Source organism: Oratosquilla oratoria, chromosome 19 (genome assembly GCF_046742065.1).
Source record: "Oratosquilla oratoria isolate Oo_2021 chromosome 19, ASM4674206v1, whole genome shotgun sequence".
NCBI lineage: Eukaryota > Metazoa > Arthropoda > Malacostraca > Stomatopoda > Squillidae > Oratosquilla > Oratosquilla oratoria.
The window spans coordinates 65,146,038-65,166,037 of NC_134795.1; the positions used below are offsets into that span (position 1 = coordinate 65,146,038).

The 20,000-nt window shown below is 39.4% G+C and overlaps 1 protein-coding gene across 6 annotated transcripts in view; it reads right to left on the reverse strand.

Moving 5' to 3' along the window:
* LOC143035964 (glutamate-gated chloride channel-like) overlaps positions 1 to 20,000 on the reverse strand; it is a 632,887-nt gene that overhangs the window by 126,598 nt on the left and 486,289 nt on the right. For all 6 annotated transcript variants that reach the window (XM_076203237.1, XM_076203238.1, XM_076203236.1 and 3 more), the window contains 2 exons: positions 4,556 to 4,770; positions 3,033 to 3,109 (listed from right to left, as the gene is read on the reverse strand). In XM_076203237.1, the coding sequence (XP_076059352.1) occupies positions 3,033 to 3,109; positions 4,556 to 4,770 (292 nt within the window). The remainder of the gene's footprint in view (positions 1 to 3,032; positions 3,110 to 4,555; positions 4,771 to 20,000) is intronic.

Below are 20,000 nucleotides of genomic sequence, written 5' to 3' on the forward strand. Positions count from 1 at the left end.
TACATGCCCGTACTACCTAAGTCTGTTTATATGATTTCATTAATATCTATTATTCCATGTAGCAACATATATATATATATATATATATATATATATATATATATATATATATATATATATATGTATCTATGTAAATTTGTTACGTAAATAATATTCCTTTTCAGCAATTGCCATGTATATTCTGTTTTTTGTAAATAATACTTACTAATCACATACATATACAATGTTATCTATTACTAAAGGCTTTTGATAAATTTATTGTATACATAAAATGTTACTAAGGGTTTCTTTAACCGATTTCTGTATATAGCTACGATCAATAAAGTGCTATCAGTAAGAAAATGATATAACCTTTTATTTTCCTGTCCTGTGACCAGTTACCGGCGATGACATCAGGTATCGAGGTTGAAAAGTAACGTCCAGGAGTTGTGTAAATATCCTGCTGTATCCATTCACTTGGCTATCCCCCCTTATAAGGGGGAAAAAGCCCTTGGTATATAGATAGATAGTCATTATCCATTCTTCCATTACAATTATTTTCTCCTTGTGTTTACAGGAAAGGAAAAAAATACTTTGAGAAGTACTGTGCTCCTCTGATTCACTTGTCAGGCTTGAAAGTTGCAGTTCTTCGAACAGAGCATAATTATTTTCTCCTTGTGTTTATAGGAAAGGAAAAAGATACTTTGAGAAGTACGTTGCCCCTCTGATTCACTTGTCAGGCTTGAAAGTTGCAGTTGTTCGAACAGAGCATAATTATTTTCTCCTTGTGTTTACAGGAAAGGAAAAAATACTTTGAAAAATACATTGCCCCTCTGATTCACTTGTCAGGCATGAAAGTTGCAGTTCTTCGAACGGAGCATGAGGGTCAAACCAGATCTCTCACGGAAGTTATGGACAACGCAGATGCAGGGGATAGCCCAAGTGTCCGTTTTAGAATAACGAACGAATGTCACCGCGACCGTAACCATGGCAACAATTTGGCTTGATCACCAGTTCGCCACTGACGTCACTGATGTCACCAATATTAGGTTTGTTAGTTCGTAATGTTTCTTACATTCGAGAATTCCATAAAAAAGGAATCGGGTTATTTTCGTTTGGCTGCCGCCTGGTGATTTTATTCATCTCCGCTCCGTGGGAACTTTTTGTTCGCGAAAAATAAAGTTGCATTTGTAGATCATCTTTCGTTCACAGGCGAGACTTTTCATTTCATTTCGGTTTTTGTCAAATTGTTTCAAACACATCCGTGGTACTCTATAGTGAAGGGGTAAGCAGTCTGAACGAAAAGTCAAAGTGATTGAACGAAGTGGAAGAGAAATGGGATGAAAAAGACCACTAATCAATATTCCTTTTCTAAGTAAGTTTGAAACTCATTTACATACGTTTTAGACAATAAATTTACATTGGAAATGAATTGGGTTTAGAGTCAGGTAATTATGAAACATTTTTTAAATCAACTCAGAAGATCAATTGGGTTAATTTCTTTGATAATGTAAGGGACAAAGGAGGAGATCTAAGTGCAACTGAATCCGTTAAGCAAACAAGGTTTACTTGGCGCTCCTCCTTCTTCTGGAGACGACGAGGTTCGAGCGAGTTCCAATTGCCCACATTAAACCGAATCAGCTGGCCCCAGAGGCAGATTATAATCCCATAAAGATAGGTTCCTGATAGCATGCTGGGACTCACGAAACAGAATTCTCTGTACCAGATAGATCAAGGGTGGGTAGCCTTCGCCACACGTGCAGAGCCTGACACACTAACGACTTCTGTCCCGCACGCAAAACACAGGGCTCACCTTAAAACAAATAACCAATAAATCTCCAGTTTCTATTGTATGACCATTGGTAAGAAACGCTGGGCATCGGATTGGGGCCCCACGAGGTTAAGGTAGAGACGGGGGTCCATACCCGTGTATAAGCCTATTATTCTACTTCAATGACATGCGAGGAAATTTTGTAACAAACATTTGCCTGGTTTTGGCACCCGGACTTAGAAAGGTTCCCCACCCCTGACACAGGATCTTTCCGGACCGAGTCTAGTCTAACTGGATCCCTCGTGCCTAAAGTACGGTAGTTCTGGCTGAAATAAAGTCCACACAAAGTCAATATTTTGAAGCCGTTGAATTAAGCATGATAATGATTCGGTTTATCGTCGTGAACGCCCCACTATCAGAGGGCCAGGACGGTGCCCCTTACAGAGGACTCTGTAGTGTGGAATTTGAGGAACCATGCCCTTGGTCCAGCTCGCTGGCGGCGGTGTTCGAACCGTCGTCACCTCGACCTCCGCCGCAAGTAGCGACGCTCTAACCCCCTTAGCCAGCGATCTCAAAAGCCTAGAAATACAAAGTTTGTTCATATCTACTGATAGTGTTGTCTTAGTCGACATGATCTAATAAAGGTATTCAAATGGGCAAAGGGTTTCAACAAGGGTGATGCAGACAAGGTCATCATATTAAGGCATCAGGGCAGGACTCGTAGTAATGGGTCTAAATTGGACAATTTTAGGTTTAAGAAGGAAATACGCAAGACATGGCTTACCAAGAGAGTAGTTAAGGAATGGAATAAACTTAGTAACCACATAGTGAGCGCTGAAGCTATCACTTGTTTTAAGAGAGGATTGAGGGGCATTTAGACGGTCAAACGGTTTGACAAACCCGGTTTGTCAAACAAGTGTTTGAAGTGATGTTTGACCGTGTGAATAGGGTATTTGGTTGTCAAACACGTTCGACAAACGTGTTTGACGACCAAATACCCCATTCACACGGTCAAACATCTCTTCAAACACTTGCCTGACAAACCGGGTTTATCAAACTGTTCGACCGTGTAAATGGCCCTTTAGATAGATTTATGTATAGGGATGAAAGGTGGTAGGGGACATGGAACTGCATAATGTAGGCCTTAAGGTCTCTTGCAGTCTTCTCCATTCTTATGACGTCACGGACACTGCGATATGACGCGTCAATATGCTTCGTGTTTTTGGTGTTTGATATTTACTGCGAGGTAAACTTTAGAAGATAATGAAAAGTGGATACTCACCATGTGATAGTCGTCGATCTTGTTGATCGATCGAATCATGATGTTTATTTTGACAGTGGTATGGTCTCCGTCCTTTTCTGCAATAAATCAAGGCGAATGAGTATAACAGATTAATTCAATACCCAAAAAATAACACTATTGTTTAGATGATTAAAAAAAAATCCAGAAAGAACGTATCACGAAATAGTGTTGTTACACTGGAGAGTGAAAAAATGATAATAAATAAATAAAAACAAACAAATTAATAACATGACTGAAGCTGACAAGTACATACATACATATACCAAGGCTTTTTCCCCCTTACAAGGGGGGTAGCCAAAAAGAAAAAGGCATAAAATCATTCCCACCCATTCCATCCCTGAATACATTCCACACCCCTCCACCCTCCCTCTCATCTTAGCACCTAGCTGACAAGTACAAACTTCAAATCTTGACTCAACATGTACTAGATTAATTTCATACTTAGATTAGCAAAGGTCTAATATGGCTTAGAAAAGCGTAATCTATTCGGTTTAGAAATAGAAATGCGTTCAGAGAAGCGCAAGAACCGCAATAAAAGCTCGAAAAGTTTTTCGGTTATAACGAGTTTTAACGGTCACAACCGACCACACGCTTCAAACATATCCAATAAAACTAAATCGGCTATTTTCAGTTTCAGTAGTTATTTTACCTGTCGCCAGACTATTTTAATCAGCTGATGAAACCCGCTCCACAGCAAAATGATGTACATTGTTTTAGAGACTAAAGATGTGGTCAAAGGGGTCCATCTACACATAGTGTTTTATTTTCAAAAAGACGAATTTGGAAGGTGGGCCTTCTGAGTGACGCGCAGTCAGAAGGAGACCCCATCTTATAAAACTGCGCTTTTGAGTCCTTCAAAGGGAACGTTTTGTGAGGTGGTTTTTGAGGCTGCTCCTGTCAGTCAGAGAGCCCACCTTACAAAATTGCTCTTTTCAATACTTCAAAGGCAACATTTTGAAAAGCGGCGACTGTGGGCAGCGACTTGTGATCGCAAACTGTAAGGAAACCACATGCCGATTTTCTTTCCGATTTATGTGGGGCTAACAGTATGTAGTCCGAATAATTGCTTCAAAGGGCCACAATAATCAGCCCTTTTTTCAGAGGCAATGGGTTTGATGAGGGTTTAATGGAAAGACAAAGACATATATACATATACCAACGGGTTTCTCTCCATTACAAGGGAAGTAGCCAAAACTAAAGACATAAAACCCACCACCACCCATTCCATCCCCACATACTTCACTCCCATTCGCTCCGCCTCCATCCCCCTTATCTTGGCTCCTCCTGGATGACGGGTCATTCCTGCATCTCGCCATTTACCAACATTTATATTTACCAACGACTTCTTCCCACCCATTCCATCCCCACATACAAATACTCTACTCCCATTCACCCCGCTCCCTCCCTTTTATCTTAGCTCCTCGTGGATTAGGTAAAAAAAAAAAAAAAAAAAAAAAAAAAAAAGGGGGGGAAAGGTAAGAAAGAAACGACAAGGAACTGACCGCCTTCATCCTGGATGGATGACGGTCGGATGCGCCTGTCGTAACGGTGCTGTCCCTGCCCCCTGCTGCCCAGGATGTTGTCCAGCAACTGCTTCTCCTTCGTTCTGAAGTTGGTGTGTGCGTTCGACGGAGGAGGTTGGTTGGTTTGCTGGTACTGATGGTGAGGCGGGTACTGGTACTGATGTTCTTGGTCTCGCGAGCGATACCTCGCGTTTCTGCTCGAGGAGAGAGAAAGAGAGAGTTAGAGATGACGAATTTGGACAAATTTAGATTTAACCTCTTCTGTGTGAGCCAAATTCTCACGCGCAGCATCGGATGTCATACGTACGATGCATCACACAACTCGAGTTATGAAATATAAGGTCACCGCTGTATTACTCGTTCTATTTCACTCTGAGTAATAATAAACACAGAAAACGTAATCAAACCAGTTCATAGAATCCGGAGGGAATTCATGTACGACTACAAAAAATATATATATATATAATCAAAACGCCAACGTCAGCATTCTCATATACACACTCGCGACTCGTGGCCCCAAGGTAGGCACCATTGTATCAAAGAGGTTAAGAAGGAGATAAGCAAGAACTGATTTACCAGTAGAATGGTTAACAAATGGAATAGATTTAGTAACCATGTAGTGAGCGGTGAAATTAACGGGTTTTTTAAAGAGAATATTAGATAACTTTATGGATGGGGATGATAGGTGGTAACGAACATGGGACTCCCTAGTATAGGCCTTATGGTCTCTTGCAGTCTCATTCTCTCATGTTCTTATGTACGAGACATTCTGAGACGTCCCTACAACCTAATATTCTTATCTTCCCATCCCACCTCCCCAGGTCTTTAACCCCCCCAATCCCTAACCCCCGATCCTACATCCCCCCCACAACTCCCGAAACAATTGAATTCGGTTTCTTGGCCCCCCAAGGCGGAAGTAATTCACATGAAAGCGTAATAATACAAACAGTTCACTCGTATGAACGATAGATGACGAATCACTTTCTTCGTGTACAGGAAATTCGGGCGTTCGAACACAGTCGCCATTAAACGGGAAATCCTTCCTTGGAGACTCCTCAGTCGACCGAAATTAAATGAACAGAGTGTCGTATTTTCGTAAACATGGAACATGAGAAAACATAAACATGAAAGTTTGTCGCAAACGATAAGATACTTCAGACCCGAAAACCCAGCCACTCTCTGTTCGTATTGCAATAATAGCGATGTGGCCAAACTGTTGAGATACAAAGGATTATAAAGGATTACAAAGGTGGAGCATGCCGACAGGAGACCTTTGGGTCCATAACTAGGTCGGATACGAAAAAACTATAATAATGATAAAAAATTTATAATAATATAAATAATAATAAATAAAATAAATAAATGCATAGGTATAGTTGAATAATATCCAAACAGGTAAATAGTAAGTAATAATAAATTGACAGATAACTAACAATAAATGAAAATCAAGCAAATAATAATAAACAGACATATATATAAAATAATATATATATAATATAATAATAAACAGACAAATATATAAAATAAATGGCAGGCATTACGGCATCTAATGCATACATCATAGATTCATACGTACATATACATACAAACGTATATATATAAGTACAAGCATGTACACATAATATATATATATATACAAAAATACATACATAAACAAACATTATATACATAATATATTGTTTATAAAAACATGCACACGAATATACATGCACACCTTAATATATATATATATACATGCAAGGATGCAGACATACATACATAATACATATATACGTACATACAAGCTTTCATACATGCATGTGCACATACAAACATTCATACATATATACATGCACACATAAATATATATATACACATAGAAACAAACTTTTATACATACTTAGATGGACGTATACATACATTACAAATATTATATGCATACATACATTACATATCACATATACTGCATATACATACATATATGTTACATATACCGTATCCATGTATAATATATTACACAAACATACGTACATGCATGCACACATACATGCATGCATTATATATATATACATACATACAACATACATATATACATACATGCATTTATACATACAGAAATGTATTCATAAATGTATGCATACATGCATAAACAGAAGTTGATTCATACATACACACATACAAACATACATACATGCAAACATTACACGCACACAAATATACAAACACAAACATACACATTTTTATTTATTTACTTATTCATTTATCTATATATTTATTGTTGCTGAAAAAATGGAAATATGAGGCGTAATTCGGGCAGTTTCGTCTGGCATCGTCAGGGAATACAGATATTTTACGAAAAGAGAGAAGGAAAGGTAAAGGACGAGATAAGGAATGATTTCCCTCAACATAAATGTGAGCAATGACCCACAGCCGTCACAGGATCTCCACGTTTTGCTGACTTATATTACGACAAAATGCGATCGCAATATAAATGTCATCCTTGGATTCCACGAGTTATTGGTTTTGTTATTAGTAAAATGGTTAATAAATCGTTGCCCAGGGGTCATTGCCTCTTCCCCAGTTCCTTTCCTTTGTTGCTCATTTCATTTGTAAAATTTTGCGAAATTTCTGCATTCCCTAAAGATACCTTAATAGACGAAAACGTTCGGACCACGTCTCATGTCTACACAGTGGTCTCCAGTAAAATGATATCGTGATTATATATATATATATATATATATATATATATATATATATATATATATATATATATATATACATATATACATATATACACTTTCTATTGAATATCGCAGCATACTTAGCATTGGTGATCTTTTTCTTTAGACTATCTACTCTTTTATTTTCTTCTCTGAATAAAGTAGAGAATACACAATATTCCCGATCGAGTCCAAGCTTGTTTGGATATAAAAAGTAACACGTTTCGCCTATACATTAGGCATCCTCTGGTAAGTTTATTTTCTGAACTACATACATGTTTATGAGTATTACAAATGATAACATTAGGAGAGGTTGGGTAAAAGAGTGTTTGGGACGCGTCATCGTCATCTCAGCGCGAGCGACCTGGGGTGCTACCATGTTGTTCTTCATCAGAGACGAAGTTCTTGGGTTGCGATGATAAATGATCAAATTAAGTTTATCCTTTTTTATTTTTTATTTATAGTTTTTATGTATTATATCTTTCAATACCTTTTCGTCTTTTGTATATGCAGAAGACAATTGTGTTTTGTTAATCAATATTTAAATTATTTATCTATATTTTTTCAAGATGTTTAAACGGCTAAGTGAATGTCATTCAAAATATAAATTCGGTGTGGTACGTGTATATGTCGCAAGAGTCTTCAAAATTTGTTCTAATTGGCTCCTTCTTCACCAAGGGCTAAACAGGGTTAAGCAAGTTTGAACTAATAGTGGCTTTGCAATGAAAGATATTGATAAAGAAATCAAGAATGATATGGAAAAAGCCAAAACCAACACAAGGAAAGATTATAGCATGAAAAATAATTTAAGAATTTATTACCAAAACACAATGTCTTCTGCATATAAAAAAGATGAAAAGGTATCAAAAGATATAATACATAAGAGCTGTAAACCCAAAAGAGAAGAGGATACACTTAATCTAATAATTTATTATCGAAACACTAGAACTTCGTCTTTATCAATGAAGAACAATATGGCAACAACAACAACAGACAATTTAAAAGAAAGTAATGTTGCGTAAACTCGTAAGTACAAATGTAAGTTAAACAAAGTCGGTGCGTTCTGTAATGAGGAGTACATTGGTCACACAACACAAACATTATCACAAAGACATTACCACATGCAAAACGGAGCAATAAAATCACATCACAAAAACACAGCACACCAGCATATCACGGGGTCAACTGAACACGAAAACAGTAAAGATATCGAAGACTAGACAAAAGAAAACTTATGCGTATTAAGGTATTATTAATTAGAAACCATATGCCGATATTTAATATCCAAAAAGATATGTGTGGCTTTTCGGGGCATCCCACGGCGCGCCGAGAAGACGATGGCGCGTCCTAAATACTCTGGTACCCATCCTCTCCTAATGTTGCCATTTGTGATACTTATAAACATTTACGTAGTTTAGATAAATAGACTTACCAGAAGATGCCTAATGTATACGCGCAATGTCGTAATGTGTTAGTTTTTTTTATCCAAACAAACATGGACTCGTTCGGGAATATTGGGCATTCTCTACCTTATTCAGAGAAGAAAGTCTAAAGAAAAAGATTACCAATGCCGAGTATGCTGTGATGTTCAATAGAAATTGTATTGTTGAAAACCTGCTCCCGATATTTACCTATATATATATATATATATATATATATGCAAAGTAGACTACTTTTTCCAAGTGGTCTACTTTGCATAAGTGAACACACGTACCCGTGTTTTTATTAGCATATACACACACACACACACACATATATACATGTATATGTATATATATAAATATATATATAAATATATATACATATATGTATACATACACACACACACACACACACACACACACACACACACACACACATATATATATATATATATATATATATACATGTATATATATAAATATATATACATATATGTATATATATATATATATATATATAGTATTCACACAAACACACACACACACAAACTTGCACTTTCGTCCTGTCATACACATCTAACAGGCATTATGTAAATGCCTTGATGTTGTACATTGTATCTGCCGTTCAGTTAGAGGAGCGTGTTGACCTGGAGGCAAAGGACTCGGGGATCTTTGAATCTAATAAGTCCATAGACGGAAACCAATATTGGATGCAAGGTTGAGCAGAGACCAGACAGAGAAAAAAAGATTGTTGATGTTGTTTCTAGAACAACTCCCGGAACAGACCCGACGATTCCTGTAGGTTCACGGACTTCAAACAAGTCTCCCAGACCTTAACTCTCATCTCTATTCCCATCAAAATTGGGAGCAGCCATATCGTCTCCGTCCGGAGTCCAGGGAAGGGAGAGCTTTCGACCCCTTGGGAGAAGGTATGAAGCCATTAGAATCAACAGACAAATGGTGTAGATCCTGGGCAACGGTACCGTATTTAAGTGGGATCGCACTTTTGCGCACACTAGAATCAAGGGTCGTATGTTTAAACGAAAAAAGTGGGGCAGGACACCACACGACACAGCGCTGGCTATTATAAACCTTATGCTTCGATACAATATGGCTGCTATTTGTGATGATGTCTGATTTTGGGTCACAGACTTTCGTCTCTCACTCACTCTCTTTCCCTCTCTTTTCCTTTATCTATGTCTTCTGTTTCTCTTTCCCTTTCCCTCTCTCTTTTTTCTGGTTCTGTTTCGCTTTCTCTTCTCCATTTCTCTCCCCCACTTTCTCTGGCAAGCAAACGGACACCCACACACAAACACAAACAGACGACTGAAAACAGAAAAACGCAAGTCCGTGGAGGGGGCCCTCGTGAAAGCGTGACCTTCTCTTCGTGTGTGGGGAGACTAAAAAGACCCCTCGACAGTTGCCTTTTCCAGCCCAGTCCGGACATTTACGTCCGTGTACGACCAATGGAAACACTGAGACGAAACTCCACTATGTGTTGCTCTTATCTTGCTACGTTTAGATTAGGACGGTAAATCCGGGAGACCTTTAGGTCTATACTGGGTAATGAATACAAGTTTGATCGATGGAGGCACTGAGACGGGACAGTAGGGAAGTAGTTATTGTATATTTTGATCAAGAACACACACACACACACACACACACACACACACACACACACACACATATATATATATATATATATTATATACATATACATGTGTATATATATATATATATATATATATATATATATATATATATAGTGTGTATGTATGTATATAAACGATGGTCTGGGATAACTTCGTCCAGGGAACTTTTATTAAGACGATGCTGCTGACGTTGATCGAGTTTCAAAAGTTGTTTTTCTTTCGGAAATTAGCGTTCCTTAGTCGAGTCCTCCCGCAGACCCAAAATCAAATACACCAGCAGGTTCCGGTAACCTTTACTTGCCCTGGAAGTCCAAGCACATCGGGTAGAGGTGGCACGACTTTGGTTTCAGTCGAACGCGTTCCTCCATCTCTGGTCACGTGATCACAATGGTAGAAACTGTCGTGCAAAATGTGAGGATGATCTTGGAATCTTTGGTTGTCATGACAACGAGGTGGTCGTCCACTGATAAGTTTGTGGTACTTTTGTACTTTCTGCATTGTTACCTCTGTCATGGTTACAGTTTCGGTCATGTTAGTTCGTCTCTTTGTTGGCAACTATAAGAAAAATGTAATGAACATATTTTGATGGAAGTCTTTGAATTGGTGGAGCATGGCCCAAACAACACTTCAGCAGATTTCGGTGGTGATTTGGATCACAATCTGTTTCTGGGAATTTCTTTAGTTGTATTATGTTTTGGTGCTTTGCAATATCTATACAGAAGTAAAAATTGCTTTGGTGGTCAGGAATACGATTGGAGACGCTTAAGAAATCATGAGACTGTGATGATGATGATGCTGGTACGTATTGCTGATCATGACGGTGTTTGTATAATGTTAAACACGAATAAATGAACAAAATAGACAGATAAATAATAGATAAGTTGATTGGTTTGTTATCATATATCTACATAGATAAATGAATGAATGTAATCAGGCGTATGGATAAATGGTATAATAAACTAGCTAATAGATAAATAAACTAGATGGTTGGCCTGTTGCGCAGCGGGAGGTAACCTTAAGTCTCCAATTGTTTGCACTTTGCGATCGGCAGTTCATCCTCGCGTTTGGGACCTTTTTGGGCCCAAGTTTTCCGCCGTTGTGTTCAATATCCTCGGTCATAGGCTCCAGATCTATCGAATGTGAGGTTTTCCTCGCGAGAAAAAGAATTGAAATCGTTGGTAAGAAAGGTTTGAAAAAAAAGAAAGAGTCAAACGTTGAATCGGGCCAGAACCGGTAGACCTTCCAGTTGACACCAGCACCACTGCGCCATCGACGGTCTTGCTGCGTACCGGGTACGCGACAGCATATCGCCGCGCGTACGCACGGAAGTCAATGGCATTTGACGACTTTATTATTATCATAATTTTTTTTTTTTTTTGGGGGGGGAGGGTTACATTTTCTACAAAAACCACGGGGCAAATCAACACAAATGTTTACTCGATACTGCCGTGTATCTGTGGTCTATTAATCTTTGTTAGGTTCATTGCAAAAATTATTACGGCTACAAAAGGTACAGCCCAAAAACTGACGCAATATCTGGAAGTTAAATTTTTCAAAGTCAGTTTTGGACATGAAAAATAAATATTTTTTCCTATCAAGCACATTATGATTTTTAAATTATGCATCAAGAGGCGTCGATTGATGTTCTAATTGTTGATGGAGCACAAACGCGAATGTCACGATTAAAAGAATAATAAAGAAATAATATTTTAAGAACTTACAGGATCAACGTCAATTCGTATTTGGAAAATAGACAGTAAAAGGTACATTATAGTACATTCAATTCGTAGCACTAGAAGTTTCAATTTTTAAATAAAAAAAAATCACTAACTTTAAATCCCCACTTACTGTCAAGAAAAATTAGCCAAATGAATAAATAAATTAATAAATAGATAAAAGATCGCAAAGTTAAAATTGTTACTGTCTTTAGCTCGTCTAGACTCGTTATATTGCGTAGTTTTTGCAAAAGTAGTGAATATCAGATATGCATTTCTTTTTACAAATTCCCCTTTGATCAATCTCCCGAAGAGGCTATGTGTCGAAAAATGTTGAATCCTGCACGCAACAATACACAACAAAATGCTCAATCGATCATCATTTACGGTTGCAAAGGTCCAAAACAAAAAATGACTATTTTTTTTGGTAAAGTCACAACTTCAGGGCGGTTTTGCAATTGCAAGGGAAAAAGTGCGCTTGAATCCACCTAAGCCATAATGAACTGCACACCGCTCAATAGCAAACTGATCAGGCTACATGTCGATGTAAAATTCATGGAGATCACTCAAAAGCTCCGCCCGGCTGAGCAGAAAAAACATGCAAGCAGAGACGGACAGATAGACAGACACCCTCACCGCAGTCTAATACTGATGAATAAATTAACTGGTTGATTAAGTGATTAATATATAGGTTTATGGATGAAAGAATATATACTAATAAAAAGAACTTTGTGTGTAAATAATTAAATAAATATACACATAAATCATTAAACTCAGCAGACGAATAAATAAGCAAATACATACAAACCATTGATTAGATTAACAAATAAATTTATAAACAGAAAAGTACAAGATAGTCCATATAGAAATAAATAGATACATATATGAAGAAATAAATAAATATATCTGGGATTGCAAATGGAGTCCTAAAGATTCAGGAATTCCATGTTTCATATTTGTTCCTTGTTGGAGTGGCTGCAAGACCTTTATGACGCTGTCGGCGAAACTCGACATTAGATGGGGGAACTTGTGATCTGACATTGATATGGGTGAAAAAGAAAAACCCTTCGCCTTAATCCCCATCAACGTGAGGAAGTGCATCATGGACTTAGCTAAAAAGAGACTATTTGATGAACTGCAGGGAGCCAGAACGTCCAACTGAAGAATCATCACCCCAGAATAATACCTCACTTGAAGAATTGTCACCCCAACCAACATTGCAGAATCGTCACCCCAGTTAGGTTAGGTTAGGTTAGATTAGGTTAGGTTAGGTTAGGGTTAGGTAAGGTTAGGTTAGGTGAGGTGAGGTGAGGTTGGGTTAGGTAAGGTTAGGTAAGTTTAGGTGAGGTGAGGTTAGGTGAGGTTAGGTTACGTAAGGCTAGGTTAGGTTAGGTTAATTTAGGTTAGATTAGGTTAGGATAGGAATCGTCATGCTAGGATAGCCCACCTGAAGAACTGTCACCCCAGAATAGCCTACCTGAAGAATTATCACCCCTGTCGAAGTTTGGGTGACAATTTTTCAGGTGATCCGAACTTGAAGAGAATCCGGTTGGGGTTGAGATCCCATCCAGGCCGAAGATCGTCTACTCAAGAGCAGGAAGTCGGGTGTCCTTAGCAAGAACGATATTCACAAAGTGCATCACTATGCTGAAGAGGCTTGGGAGTTGTACAAGACCTCTCGCCAGCCTTTGCCAACACTTTCTACTTTTATAAAGTATAATTTCACATGTATTTTTTAAATGAAGTTTATATGGTTTACTGGCCTATCAGTAAAATATACCGTTAATTTTCTTAAATGCAACCAGCAAAGTTACTAAAATTCTACCTTCTGGTGGTAGAGTATTCGCCAGAGGCGACAAAGTGTTTTGAAAGTACGAAAAGACGCACGACATGACGTCAAATCGTTGCGCCTCCCTGGCTGGTCAGCGCGACACCGAGGCTGAATTATCGGCTTGAGCCAACCCAATGAATTAGAGATATTTATACACTATGGGGTCTTTCCTACGTGGTACATATAGGCCTCGGGTCGCTTGTAAAATCAGTACGCTCCTAAACAATAAAAATCAAGGACTCACTAACCTTCTTCCCTTAGCTTTCAACCGCTACAGGCCAAGGATTAGTCTCGTATTTCAGTTTTTGTAAACAAACCTTGATTTCACCTCCACACTCACGGCCAGCTGACATGGTGCAAGGGGGCTTGTGACTGGTGGGGGGCGGCAGAAAGGAGGAGGTGGGTGGCAGGGGAAGGGGTTACAGGGTGTTGGGCTTTTTTTTTTTTTTTTTTTTTTTTTTTTTTTTTTTAGTGAAGTATCACTCGTTTGAGCCCGTGCGGTGGTGTTTATGTAAGACACACCTTGTGGAGAGGAGGTGTGTCAGATCAAGGGTGTCTTAGTCCGCCATCACCTGAGGGGTGGGTGGGTTGATGCTATCATGCACCATCCGCAAGTCCTTCACCTCCACCTACAAACAATCCCCCTCCCAAAGTTAAAGTTTATCTATGTATTTAATTTGTTATATACATTATTATAGTTTCTATTTATTCATTTATTATTATTATGATTTTGTTTCGCATCCGACCTAGATATGGACCAAAAGGTCTCCTGTCGGCATGCTCTGCCTTTGTAATCCTTTGTATAAGTAAATAAACAAATACATAAATAAAGGAATAAACAGTCCACCCCCTTCCTAAATGAACATATATAAAAAATGAATATTCAAACAAATGAATAAACACATATATATACGAATTAGAAAATGAACCAGTAAATACATACCCAAACAAATGAATGAAAAAATAAACAACTAAATAGATACACAAATAAAAATAAGTGAATAAAAAATGAATAAATAAAAGGATAAATTAATGAACAAATATTTTCCTCACTGCGTGGGGCCTCTTTTTATAACTCGAGGAGACGACAATGTAAACCTCAAACAATCCCCCTCCCCCTTCCCCCAGGACCAAGCCCTTACTGTACGGGCCTCCTTATTTTTGGCTCTGCGGGAGGGGTTGGGTTGCCCAATAAGCCTCCCCTTAAGCCCCACCTTACCCATCCTTCAACCCATCCCTGATGGAGGGGCAAAGACGTGAGAAAGAGGGTCAGGATGATGGGAATATATCGTTCCTAGATCAGCTCTTCTCCGCTCATCGCTCTTCGCCGACCGGTCGTAGCAAAGGAGGTTTTTCTCCTTTGCTGCTGACCGGCCCGGCACATGCAAGATTTTTTTTTCGTTGACGCTAGCAAGCGGGTTCACATTTTAGACAAATCCACACAATGTTCCTCCCGCTTTTTACAGTAACGTACATTTGACACATTTCCCGGGTCACGTAATTCTCTGTTTTCAGAGTTGTGCTCGGAGGAAAAGAGATATTTACACAAGTCTACATTTGCTCGCATTGCCCACCGTACCTACTCTCAAGTTCACGCTCCAAGTATCTCCCATTGACCTTTGTCAGCAACGCTCTGCCCCCGTTATGGGGTCAACTCTCCTTTCCCTCTTTAGGGAGCTGCTAGTCGCTACTTGTCAACATCGCTCTGCCCTGTCATGGGCCAGTTCTCTCTGCTCTCTCCCCCCTTCGTGGAAGCCGCCCGCTGCTTGACTATAGTCAATTACGCTCCGCCTCTCTAGGGGCCAACTCTTTTCTCTCTATAGGGAGCCATCCGTCGTTAGCTTGTCAGCATCGTCTCACCCTGGTAAGGGCCGCTCTCCTTCGGGAAAACAAGCAGGAAATAAACCCTACTCACTTCTCGTGGGAAACATACACACACTTCCCACTCACATATCCACGCCCTACGCGCAAACATCTACTCGTACTTTTTCTTCGACTAAAATTCGGTTCCTTTCTTTTATACTAAATCTCATTTCAGTTTACCTCCCACTAAAGGTTTTCCCGTTTTTCTACCTTTCTCTACCACTATACCTCCTACCATTCCACCCGTTTTTGGTTGCTTCAGATGCACGCGTCACTCCTCAAGTCTCCTACCCTTTCGTCCTGCGCCACAATCATCGTCCTTATTGGTAATATCCGACTTTTATATATAGACTTATCTTCCCCTCCCACACACACCGATCCCACGCGATCGGGGGTGGGTGGGGTGGGGGTGGGTGGGCTTTCTTAGGTAATCCATAATCCATATAAAGCATTGTATGTCTTCGAAATATTTGTACAGTGAATGTCAGAACTTACACAGACTTGACTTCGTTCTGTATTTTTTATTTATTTTTTGTGCAAAGAATTTTGATCTGCGTGACTCCAGGTGATTTAATTAAACTTGGTGAAGCTTCCTCTGTGTGTTTCTGAATCGGAAATATATATATATATATATATATATATATATATATATATATATATATATATATATTAAGCATTATAAATCGTGTAATGCAATTAAATTATTCTATTCTTTTATTCTGGCTAATATTAGGCGATCTATTTTGGGTCAGGGAAACCTCTATGTTCACAGGCACCGAGTCACGACTGGACATATTTCTTGAAGTTTTCCTATACCTTTGCTATGTATAGACATTTTCGAAAACCAAAAATCTATATATATATCCTGAAAGAAAACGGGATGAGAAGGCTGGCGCCGAGAGGGGAGAATGTCAAGGGGAGGGAGAGGGGAGGCTGAAGAGGGGGGGGAAAGAACGATAGGTGGGGAGAATGGGGTGAGAACGTTGTTGTACGGGCTTAGGCGGGTTGGGGAATTGCGACGGATGCAGACGTCGAGGGAGGTGGGGAGGAGACTGGAAGAGACATGGGGGGAGAGGGGGGTGGGGGTGGCTGAGGGAGGGGAGGGGGAGAAGAGGGGAGAGGATAGTTCCGGATGAAGGATAGAGAATCTAGTTCCAATCAATCGTTTCCACGGGTTTTGTGGACCGTCCCGATTGTTCCGGCCAACGCCGACGATAACCATGAAAACTAAATAAAATCTACATTACGTAGCAATGGCTTTAAATTGGACAAATTTATATTCAAGAGGGAAATAGGCAAGAACTGGTTTACTAATAGGGTGGTCAACGAATGGAATAGACTTAGCAACCATGTAGTAGTGAGCACTGAAACTATCCGTAGTTTTAAGAAACGGTTAGACAACTTTATGGATGAGGATGGCAGGTGATAATCGAACTCCCTACTGTAGGCCTTATGGTCTTCTAAAGTCTCCTTCATTCTTATGTTCTTACGATACGGGATGAGGTGGAACTAAACGTGAAACAGAGGGACGAGGGGGGGAGGGGACTCAATCCTCTCCGAGGTCCCTGGAACAGTTTCTACTTGTCTTATAACTCGGGGAGGCTTTTGGAGTTGTTGAATGACCGTGGTACGAGAGACACTGAGAGCTCTGTCAGCTTCCTTCCTCTTCTTGTGTATCAAAACAAGTTGGTTTTCGGAGTTCCTCCAAGTCATTTAACGAGGAAGTCAAGCGTAGCTAATAGGTCATCAAGGTCATTATTGTTTGCGAAGAGCTTCTAGGTGGAGACACGACAGAGCGATAGAGGGCGTCCTTGTTCATTCTTTCTTCATCAAAAGAAGAGGAAGGAGAAGAAAAAGAAGAAGAACAAGAAGAACAAGAGGAAGAGGGTAAAGAGGAATAAGAATAATAATAAGAAGAAGAAGAATAAGAAGAAGAGGGTGAAGACGAATAAGAAGACGAAGAAGAAGAAGAAGAAGAAGAAGAAGAAGAAGAAGAAAAAGAAGAAGGCCAAGAAAAAGAAGAAAAAGAAGAAGAATATGGACCAGAAGGTCTCCTGTCGGCATGCTCCGCCTTTATAATCCTTTGTAATCCGTTGTAATAAAAAAAACAAGAAGAAGAAAACGAAGAAAAAAGACAATGAAGAAGAAAGTGAAGAAAAAGAAGAAGAAGAAGAAGAAGAGAAAGAAGAAGAAGAAGATTGAAAAAGAAGAAAAAGAAAAATAAGAAGAAAAAGAAGAAAAAAGACGAAGAAGAAGAAGAAAACGACGACGACGACGACGACGACGACGAAGAAGAAGAAGAAGAAGAAAGTGAAAAAAGGTCAAGAAGAAGAAGAAAGCAAAGAAATAGAAGAAGAAAAAGAAGATGAATAAGAAAAACATATACATACATACATACATATACCAAGGCTTTTTTCCCCCTTTCCAGGTGGGTAGCCAAAAAGGACAAGGCATAAAAACATTCCCACCCATTTCATCCCCGAAAACACTCCACACCCCTCCACCCTCCCTCCCATCTTAGCACCTCCTAGATGACGGGTCATCCCTGCACCCTGTCCACTGCCCTGGGTCAGAAGCAGTGTCGCAGGACACAGCACATCCACAGCAAGGCCGCTTCATTAAATCGGCGACCCCCCCCTCTCCGTCCCCCCATATAAAGGAGAGGACGGGGAGAATGGTTGTATGTCCATATACAACCATTCTCCATTCACCCCTGTCTTCTGTCCTCTCCCGTCCTTCCTCAACAGACATTCCCCTCTTCCCCAAAGCCCCCTTCACCCCATCCATCCATCTCATCCTAGGACGTCCCCTCATGTTCACTCCCTCCACATCTGCCTTCCATACCTCCTTTACTAGTCTTTCTTCACTCATTCTTTCCATGTGTCCAAACCATCCTAATACTCTTTCATCCACCCTATCTCCCAGCTCCCTTTCCACCCCTGTTCTCCTCCTCACTTCCTCATTTCTCACTCTATCTAGCCTAGTAACCCCCATCATACTTCTCAAACACTTCATCTCAAAAACATTCAAGTTCCTTCTCTTTTCCTCTCTCATGTTCCATGTTTCTGCTCCATACAGAAGAAGAAAAATAAGAAAAAAGACGAAGAAGGAGAAAGTGTAGAAGGTCAAGAACAAGAGGAAGAAGAAGAAGAAGAAGAAGAAGAAAGTGAGGAAGGTCAAGAAGAAGAGGAAGAAGAAAAAGAAAGAGAACAAAGCCAAGAAAAAGAAGAAGAAAAAGACGAAGAAGAATAAGAAAAAGAAGAAAAAAGACAAAGAAGAAGAAAGTGAAGGAGGTCAAGAAGAAGAGTAAGCAGAAGAAGAAGAAGAAGATGAAGAAGATAAAGAAGAGAAAGAAGAAGAAGAAGAGAAAAAAAGAAGAAAAAGAAGAAAAGGGAGAAGAAATATACAGGCTCAGTGTCTACTTTTTTCTTTTGAATGTCTTCTGACTAAGGTACTCGTATAACAGTAAAAAAAAAAAAAAAAAAAAAAAAACGTCAACAGCACCCATATTACGACTAAGGTACTCGTATAACAGTAGGTAAAAAAAAATTAACATCTATTTCACGACCAAGGTACACGTATCGCAGTCAGAAAAATAATGTCAACAGCACCTTTTTTCATAGTCAAAAAATAAATAAATAAATAAATAAAAATAGAAATAAAGTTGAACTTCTCTTGCACTGCCACCCACTTGTCATTGATACGATTCTGTTCTTTCCGGAGCGGTGGTCCGAGGGCGCTTACTTTTTCAGCTTTTCTTCTTGGTAACGACCTTAAGGTGGCCGCACACTAGACTAGCATGCTACTTGCTTTTGCTACTGCGTTTGAGTAGAAACGACTTCGGTTACAATATTCTAGACTTCCGTAATAAGAACGTCTCAACAATGTGTGTCTAACATTCGTATTCTAGGTTTACACTTCTCTTAGTTCATCATTCAGTGCCTTGCTACGTGACGCAAGAGTAATTTGACATTTTGGAAGTTTTATAAACGAAAGATCGTAACCGAAGTCGTTTCTACTCAAACGAAGTAGCGAAAGCAAGTAGCATGCTAGCGAGAAATGCTTAGTGTGCCGCCACCTTTGGAGAACTCGGTTCCCCGTTGCAGTGTGTGTGTGTGTGTGTGTGTGTGTGTGTGTGTGAAAGATAGTGTGTGTGTGATTCACCTTGGTCTTTGGATCACGTGTTGGACTCGTGATCGACAGCTATTTCCATCCCGGAAGAGAGCCCTGAGCTCGTATGATC